Source organism: Cynocephalus volans, chromosome 2, assembly GCF_027409185.1.
Source record: "Cynocephalus volans isolate mCynVol1 chromosome 2, mCynVol1.pri, whole genome shotgun sequence".
In the NCBI taxonomy this organism is placed as follows: Eukaryota; Metazoa; Chordata; class Mammalia; order Dermoptera; family Cynocephalidae; genus Cynocephalus; species Cynocephalus volans.
Window position 1 is genome coordinate 97,560,616 of NC_084461.1, and position 8,915 is coordinate 97,569,530.

General features: G+C 40.5%; 1 protein-coding gene across 1 annotated transcript in view; it reads left to right on the forward strand.

The window, feature by feature from the left end:
* Positions 1 to 8,444, forward strand: part of CAMK4 (calcium/calmodulin dependent protein kinase IV) — a 235,297-nt gene extending 226,853 nt beyond the window's left edge. Inside the window, exons 9-11 of the mRNA XM_063082936.1 lie at positions 2,776 to 2,902; positions 7,027 to 7,179; positions 8,004 to 8,444. Coding sequence (XP_062939006.1) covers positions 2,776 to 2,902; positions 7,027 to 7,179; positions 8,004 to 8,444 — 721 coding nt within the window. The remainder of the gene's footprint in view (positions 1 to 2,775; positions 2,903 to 7,026; positions 7,180 to 8,003) is intronic.
* Positions 8,445 to 8,915: the final 471 nt, after the last annotated feature.

Genomic DNA, 8,915 nt, shown 5'->3' on the forward strand with positions numbered 1-8,915 from the left:
AACCCTGAAGATCATTTAAAAAACCCATCAAGTTCCTTTCCCCTAGTCCATTATCAAATCATATGAATTATCTATTATATTTCTTTTATCTTTATAACCTTATGGTCACTAATTATTAGATGTTGGTTGAAAGTAAGAGTAGCAGCCCCAAAATAAAATAACAGTGCTGCTTACAACAAATATACTTTAGTTGTAGACTAATTTCTGTCAGTCCCTAGGCCTAGGGACTTTTTACTTAATCTGCAGTTCATTAATAATCGGCAAAGTCCACTGGCAAGCTTTATTGGCACATTTTCTCCAGTGGACTGTGTCGCTGGACCTATGTATCCCCTTTACTGTACTAGTTTAGTTTTGATATGTATTCAGTGGCCTATTGGTGACCTGCGACCATGACCTCTTGACACCTGACTCATTCCACCAGAGTGGCTTGGAGCCAAAGGGGAGCAGAGTACAGAAGTAACTGGAAGAAGAATTAGAACTAAGGATCTGTTTTGCTGATGCTTCCTGGAAAAGTAAATGTTACAATGAAGCTATATTATGAACTTCAGTCAAATCCTTTCTTCTGTCTCTCAGATGTTCAGGCACCTGTTTTATATCCACTTGTCTGTATGTACATAAATTCTGGGGCTTATTTTTGAGTAAAGCCAGGAATAAAAGTTTGATTCTTACTATCACTGTAGACATGTTCACTCTGCTCCTTTGCTTATGTCTATTGCTGCATTTTAACACTTCACTCTCTCCTTAAAAGTTCTAGCTTGTCAACACCAGGATATTTTGTGCTATGGCCTTGCTATTTCTAAGGATGACATTAGTCTGGAAAGAAAGGTCATTCTATTGTTTCTCGCAGGAATTCTGTCCCTCTACCTTTTACACCTAAACCCACTGCCCCCACAGACAAATGCTGCAGAACTGAGCCCTTGACTACCACAATGATCAGATCAGAATCAGATAGCATCAGAGATTCAAACTCTCTCCTTCAGCTTTCAACACTACAGTTCTGCCAGAAGGCTTGGAGCTATGCTGTGTCATATATTCACACTTCAGGCCTGCATAATCTCAGTATCCTCCTAAACTGTCATTGTTGGAATTAAAATATCACCATTTCTAAAGGGTTTTTGCAGTGTGTGTGTGTGTGTGTGTGTGTGTGTGTGTGTGTGTGTATTTGCTACTTTGTGTCACATTTCTTCCATTTCTGGCATTTCGGGCTGACACAACATAAACTTTTTACCTCTGTTGCCAAAGTGCGAAGTCACTGACATGAGCGAGATGAAAGAAAAGGCGTTTGAGCACTGTAACTTCTGAATTGTCATGTTTGTCTCTAGATTTTCAAAAGGGGAAACATGAGGGGCTCCCTAAACACAATCTGGGAAGCTGGCTAGTTTCTCCATGACTAACCAGCAACAGGCCATTCTTTTCTAGTGTCGTGGAGGGTAGGGGAGGGTCAGGCCACGCTAGCCTCTCTGCCTGTCCAGGTGTGGACATGCGCTCCCTTCTCTCCTTACACTTCCCTTCCACAGATGGGCCTGGAGAGGATTCTCTGTGCAGTGTGCTGCAGCAGAGAGAGGCAGAGTGCATTGTCTCAAGCCTCAGAACTCCCATGCCTTGCCTTTGCTGGCTCCAGAATATTTGGAAGTGACAGAGACTTTCCCAATGGGACAGTCCATGAGCAAAAAGACATAAGAAACTGCTTCTTGCTAGAAACCCACCTTATTAGGATGCAACTTGAATTTTTCATGCCCTGCACCAACCTGACTGGCTTAAAGGAAGAATTTAGAAAGATGTCTTTTAACTTACTCATTCTTTTTTGCCCCATTCTTTTCAAATGCAACACATACACAACACAGCCTGGCATGAGCTTTTATTTTTAAAGTTCCCTTTTGGTGCCTAGTAATTTCAAAACTTCCACCCATCTATAAACAGTGAAGGCTGAGTAGTCCCAGACCAGCAACTCACTTTTCCCATCTCTCTCTTCAGGATGCCAGAGATGGTTCCCTGTTCCTTTCCCCCACTTTTGCCATTCCTTTTTATGCTAACCCTATAGTGGAAAATGAAGGCAACCATAGTGAAACATCTTTAAGTTGTACAAAAGTGAGGGTCACATAGAAGAATGAGGTAAATCTAAGCTGCTCATCTCTTTTGGCTACTTCATTCACCGTAGTAAGATGTTTTTTAAGGCCATTCCCTGATAGTTTTACCTCCTATCTTTGTCCACTCTGAAATCCAAACTGAAATGGGATGGAAATATCATCATACTTTACTCATTTCTATGGAGGAATTCAGAAAACAGGCTGAATAAAAATGAGTGAAAAATCTTTTCTTTCCACTTTTTAATCTCATTACTCTCAAAGTCCTAACTCATTTGATACTAAATTGGAACTCTAATCAATCTCTGTCTGCCTGTCAGTTTGTCTGGCTTCTCAATTTCTGTGAAAAAAATCCACTATTTTTGTGCTGGGAAATAAATAAATCCCATCATAGGCATTTGCATAGTGCCTATAACAATGTTAGCTGTTATTATTGTTCTTTTGTGTCATAATTATTATTAGTATTATAGCTTTTTGTTGAAATCCTAAGTTGGTTTTATAGCTATTCTTATTTCCTGAGGATGTGATTTTGATTACACAATCAATAGTGAATTGTAACAAGGCAATTACATGCTTGTGCTGAGCAGACTTCTTCCATAGCAGGAAGCTATAAGAAAGGAAATCTTGAATTTCTGCAGAAATTTGATTAAATATACTTGGGTATTTTACTCCTTATGTTTTGTTCCTCTAGACTTTGTGGATTTGAACCATTCTATGATGAAAGAGGTGATCAGTTCATGTTCAGGAGAATTCTGAACTGTGAATATTACTTTATCTCCCCCTGGTGGGATGAAGTATCTCTAAATGCCAAGGACTTGGTAAGTGTGACCAAAACAAAATGACAAAAAATGAAATAAATTCATTTTTAAACAATTAATAGGCAATGACTTTTTTTAAAAATTCCAGTATTAATATCATATATCTTTTTAATTTTAAGGCATTTTTAATAAAACAATGCACATTGATATGTTTTCCTTATAGATAATGAAAAATAGCCGAATAGAATTATCACAATTACAATTACTGCAGGATTAATTGAAGAGTTTTTACTACCTGGTCAATATAGAGCCTTGCTTAAGAAGAAAGCTGTACTAGATAAATCCAAATATAATTTACCCAGAAGAGCTCTATTTTAACATGGCTTGCTGTTACCTAGATCTAGATATACTTCAAATAAAACATGTTACTTCCTGAAATTTAATACAAACTGATTAAAATATCCTGATAGTAACACAAGTTCCATTACGTATCTTTGGCATTATAAATAAGTTCCACTGTACTAATAGTACATTTTGTTTATTTTACATTGCTTCTCACTTAAGCAAATACTGATGTTTGTTTGTATTCAGGAAACACATACACTCTGGGGAGGTTGTTCACGTTTTCCAAAATGAAGAGGTTGCTAGCATGAGATTGAAATATTGCCCATCAATCCTCTAGAGAAGAGAAGATCCACACGAAAATAATCAAAAGCTGACTTTAGAATCACAAAGGTTAGATCTTCAAGGGATCTTAAAAGTCATTTAGTCCTCCCTCGTTTTACAGATGAGTGTGCTAAAGGCCAGAGAGGTGAAATGACAGCCAAAGGTCACACAGACTCCCAGCAGAGACATTATTAGGACTGATCCAGGTTTCCAGACCCCTTTTCCAGTGCTCTTTTCTCTTTAAACATTTCTTCCTTACCTCCTTGCTTTTTCATGGAACAGATCCCCCATGGCCTGTGGCTTTTTCAGTGCAACTGGGAAGAGAGGGCCATGTGTGTGATGTGTGGGTATGTCATCCCAACTCCTCCCTCAAGTCAGAGCCCCGCACTCCTGAACATCTCTTGAATCCATCCACTACTCTCCAACTCCACCACCTCTGTCCCAATCCATCCTCTTCCACCTGGACCACTGCCACAACCTTTTATCTAGTGTCCCTACCTCTTCTCATGCCCTTCTCAAATGCACTTTCCACACAGGATCCAGAGGGATGGTCTTAGACATAAATCGCATCTTGTTACTCGTTGGCTTTAAGGTTCTTAGGATAAACTCTAAAATCTGTAACAAGATCTACCTGACACCACCTGGTCTGGAGCCTGCCACCCTGTCCCATTGGTCACTGACTTCACATCAGTCTCCTATGGTCACTCTTCACTCTAGTGCTCCAGACTCCAGTTCCTCAGCAGTGTAGCTCTGGGGACCGGCCATTGCTCTTCCTTCTGCTCTGTAGTGTTCTCTCCTCCTTCTCCCCCATCACTCATACACGCACAGACACCCCTCTTTGCCTGGGTAACTCATCCTGAAGCCCTAGCTGCCACTTGACATCCTCAGGGAGACATGGTTTGCCTCTACCTCAGTCCCTCCCTCCCACAATTTGTTCATTCCCTCTGTTACATCCGTCCTTTGTACCCTGGACTCCTCCTTTGATGACAGTCATCACTTTTACCAGTATTTACATATTCAATGCTCTTTTCTCCTATACTGTAAGCTTGGGAGAGGGCACAGCATGTGTGCCCAGACATTAGTACCATATGGACATATAGTCACAGGCTCAATAAATGTTTATCAAATGAAGCAATGAATCATGAAATAGACTCTGGATTTTTAGAGTGTGACATGCCTGGATTCAAGTGCTCCCTTTGTCATGATCCAGAAGTGTGACCTTGGGCTTGTTACCTAATTTCTCCATGCTTTAGTGTTCTCATCTAGGATGATGATGGTACCTATCTCTAGATTGTTGTGGGAATTAAGCAACACAATGCATTTTAGGTAATTAACACCAACCAACTTAATTTTAGTTCCTTTATTTATCCTCCTACCATTTCTTTTCATTCCTACTGAACATTAAATGGATAAGAGGGTTAGCTGCGATGTTCCTTTATTTAGCTAGATCCTGTGTCGGTTTATAACTGTACAAAACTTTAGAACATGAGGAATCTTTGAGCCCCATAAATGTGTACTTATTAGCAAACACCTGCTCAGTCATCAGCAGAGACCACAGTGCTGATGGATGGGGGAAGTGGGTTGTAAGGGGTGCCGTAGGATAACGTTGAGGCTTTGAGTGTGAATCCTAACAAGGTCAATGGATCTCTCTGACCTTCAGCAAGTTTTTTAACAATTCAGTAAACTAGTATGTTCAAATGTAAAGACTGATGATGGATGTAAATTTTCAGTACATATTGACTTTCAAAAATTCTTCATATTTTCATGAGGAGGATGGTAAGGTTGAAGGAGAGGAGAAGAATGATTGGATACTGGGAGGTAAATACCCAATTGTCAAGGATATTTTAAGGATCAGGTCTCATTTACATAAAGTTATCCGTACACATGCTCAATGTACAACAGCTATGACTACTGTTAGATTTTTATTTACTACCATGCATTCTCTCTTAACCATCCTTACTTTCCTCCACCTCCTCTCAGATTTTAAGTCTAAACAACCTTGTGTCTCTACAACCTGGCCCTCTACAAGTCCAGTGTCTCTACCCCAAACACACATACCTTTGCAAATGTTACAGAAAGGACAGGAATGGAGAACCCGATCATGTGTATTCATTTGATTTGCTCCCTGATCTTGTTAGCTTGTGTTTACTTCTTAGGTTATTAGAGTTAGAAAAGACCTTAGACCATAAGTCATCCAAAGCCCCTCATTTTACACATGAGCAGGCCAAAGTCCAGAGATGGATTACCTTGGAGGCATCTTGGTGTGGTGGCCACAGAATGAGCTCCGACATAACACAGACCTGAGTTTGAATCCAGGCTTCACCAATTACAAAATGCCTGACCTTAGGCAAGTCCCTACATCTTTCTGAGCTTCCTTCCATTCCTCATTATGAACTGAACCTAATAGTTCCAAGTGATAAGATGCATATAAAGATGCATTTACAAAGGGATTAAGGTAGAAATGAGATTGTGTAAGAAGAGGGCCTGGGGAGTATCCGTTGGCATTCAGTTCATACATGTGTTTATGTCTAGGGTCACAAAAGTATTTAGAGGCGTAACCAGGGCTTGATACACCTCCCGACTCCAAATAGTCTCTGTCTCATACAAGGTCACCAGCTCTGAGCCCAGGGCTGGGAATTATTTTATCTGTTGATCTTCCTGGCAATTTATTGTCTGCTTATCCTCACGAACAGGATTAAACCTCCCAGAATGTGCTGCCATCAGTTGGATTCAGTCCTTTAAGTGATTCGTACCCCCAAGCTACTAACTTCTTTACTTTGATTCTAAAATGGCTTTTACTCCAGCTCTTGGGATTATACCTTCAAGAACACCAAAAGATTAGAGAAAAAGAACTATAAACCCCAAGTTAGAAACATACGATAGTATTCCAAAAGGGTTGGTATACTATCAGTTTTGTCTGCCATTTAAAGGCCGCAGAAAGAATGATGCATGAATGATCCTGTTACCATGGTGATGTATTTGAAGTTCTGAATTCTAGGTGGGTGGTTGCAAAATGCAGCCTAGAATTATTCAGATGCTGGGCCGACCCCATGGCGCACTCGGGAGAGTGCAGCGCTGGGAGCACAGCAGTGCTCTCGCTGCGGGTTCGGATCCTATATAAGGATGGCTGGTGCACTCACTGGCTGAGTGCGGTACGGCCGGTCACAAAAAGACAAAAAAAAAAAAAAAAAAAATAGAATTATTCAGATGCTGATTCTGCCTTCAAAGAATTTGTAGTCCACAGGCAAGCCAGGACCTGTTTCTTGACCTCTGCTGGAAAGCCATCTGCCAGTTCAGGATCTCAGGTGGTACACCACTGTCTTCTCAGACTCCCTCAGCTACTGCTACCTGAAGCCCTTCCCACCCACAGTGACCCCTGAGGGCTTAAACACTTTTCATTAAATGTATATTTAGTGGTACTGCTAGGGAAATAGAACAAGACCTAGAATTCACAAGCTGAGAACAAGCTAAAGTCACCATAAAAATATCCCTAAGTTTGTGGTTCTTTATCATTCCAGGTGAGAAAATTAATTGTTTTGGATCCTAAGAAACGGCTGACTACCTTTCAAGCACTCCAGCACCCATGGGTCACAGGTAAAGCAGCCAATTTCATACACATGGATACTGCTCAAAAGAAACTCCAAGAATTTAATGCCCGGCGCAAGCTTAAGGTAAGATGGCATATGTTTTTGTTTCTCTCTTATCTTGAACTATTAATGATAGTTCTGCCATTCTTCATCTAATAATATTATCCATCTCCTTTGGCACCAGGGAAAATCCTGCTTTGAAATCCCAACAATGCTAACATAAAGCCACTTATGGTTTTGTTATCCTTTCATAAGGAATTCATTATTAATAAAGGGAAATGTGTTTCACCAAATATATTATTGCTGCTTCTCATCCAAATAAGGATGAACTGCTTGAATAGCATTTTTCAGGAAACTAATATTTATTCAGAAAGTTGTTTTCTTCCTAAATACGTGAGAATCAGGAAACAATTTTTGAAGCTATATTTAGCAATATAGGTAAATATCATAGGCTGACACAGACTAAAGGTGATGGGCTCTGTGCAAATTAATTTCAAATACCCTGGACTAAGTAACATTGACTTAACTCAGGGTTTCTCAAGCTAATTTGACTGTAGAACTTTCTTATCTCCACAATACCTATTAACATCCACAGAACTAGTGTTCCATGAAACAAGTACGTTGGGAAACACAGCCTAAAATTTTTGAAAACTGGCCATCTGTGGGCAAAAACATTTATTCAGTCTTTCAAATTGTCCAGATGATTAAATCCACTAATTTGGAATTAAGGAGGTTTTGCTGTTCATTCTCCAAACAAGTTTTCATTCAACAAACAATCTTGAAATAATATACTTGTAAGATTGAGCACTAACCTATAAAACACACTCCCTAAAAGCAAAGCTGGGGTTGAGCTGTGATTTGGGATTTTAAGTGGAGGTTACACTTGATGCTCTTCTGTTTTCAATCAGGCAGCAGTGAAGGCTGTGGTGGCCTCCTCCAGGCTGGGAAGTGCCAGCAGCAGCCACGGCAGCATCCAGGAGAGCCACAAGGCTAGCCGAGACCCATCTCCAGCCCAAGATGGCAACGAGGACATCAAAGCTATTCCAGAGGGAGAGAAAATTCCAGAAGACAGGGCCCAAGCGACAGTTGAGGGAGCCGAGGCTGAGCTGATGAAGGTCCAAGCCTCAGATGAAGTTAAAGATGCAGATATAAATACTGAAGAGGCCCCCAATATGGTGCCCGAGGCATTGGAGGATGGGATAAAGGTGGCTGGCCCGGAAATGGAGGAGGGCCTAGCAGAGGAGAAGCTCAATACTGTGGAGGAAGAAGCAGCCCCCAAAGAAGGGCAGGAAAACCCTACTGTGGGACTTGGAGTTCCACAGCAAGATGTGATCCTGCCAGAGTACTGAGTCTGCATCCTTCAGATCTGAAAGCCAAACCCTGGCATTTTATGTACTTGTCCTTCAGCAAGGAAGGTGTGGAAGCATGATATGCACTATAGTGATTCTGTTTTTGAGGTGCAAAACAAAAATACACATAGAGCAGTTGGTAATCCTAAATTCAATGCATGTGACTGCTTTATGAAAATAATAGTGTCTTCTATGGCATGTAACGGACACCTAATACTAATGAGTTAAAATTGAAATTACAAGTAAACACAGCATAACACTTAAAAACATAATTTTCAACAACCAGTGGCACACATTTGAAGTGAACAGCAGCAGATTGATAATGCTTCGAACACCTAGCCATCCTATGTCCTTTGGATTTCTTCACAAGGCAGTAATTCCTTTGAACTACTGCTCGGCTAATATTAGGTAGCGCTACAAGACATGTTCCCATGACTTTCATAACGTTTCACTTTTCATCATAAGATGTTC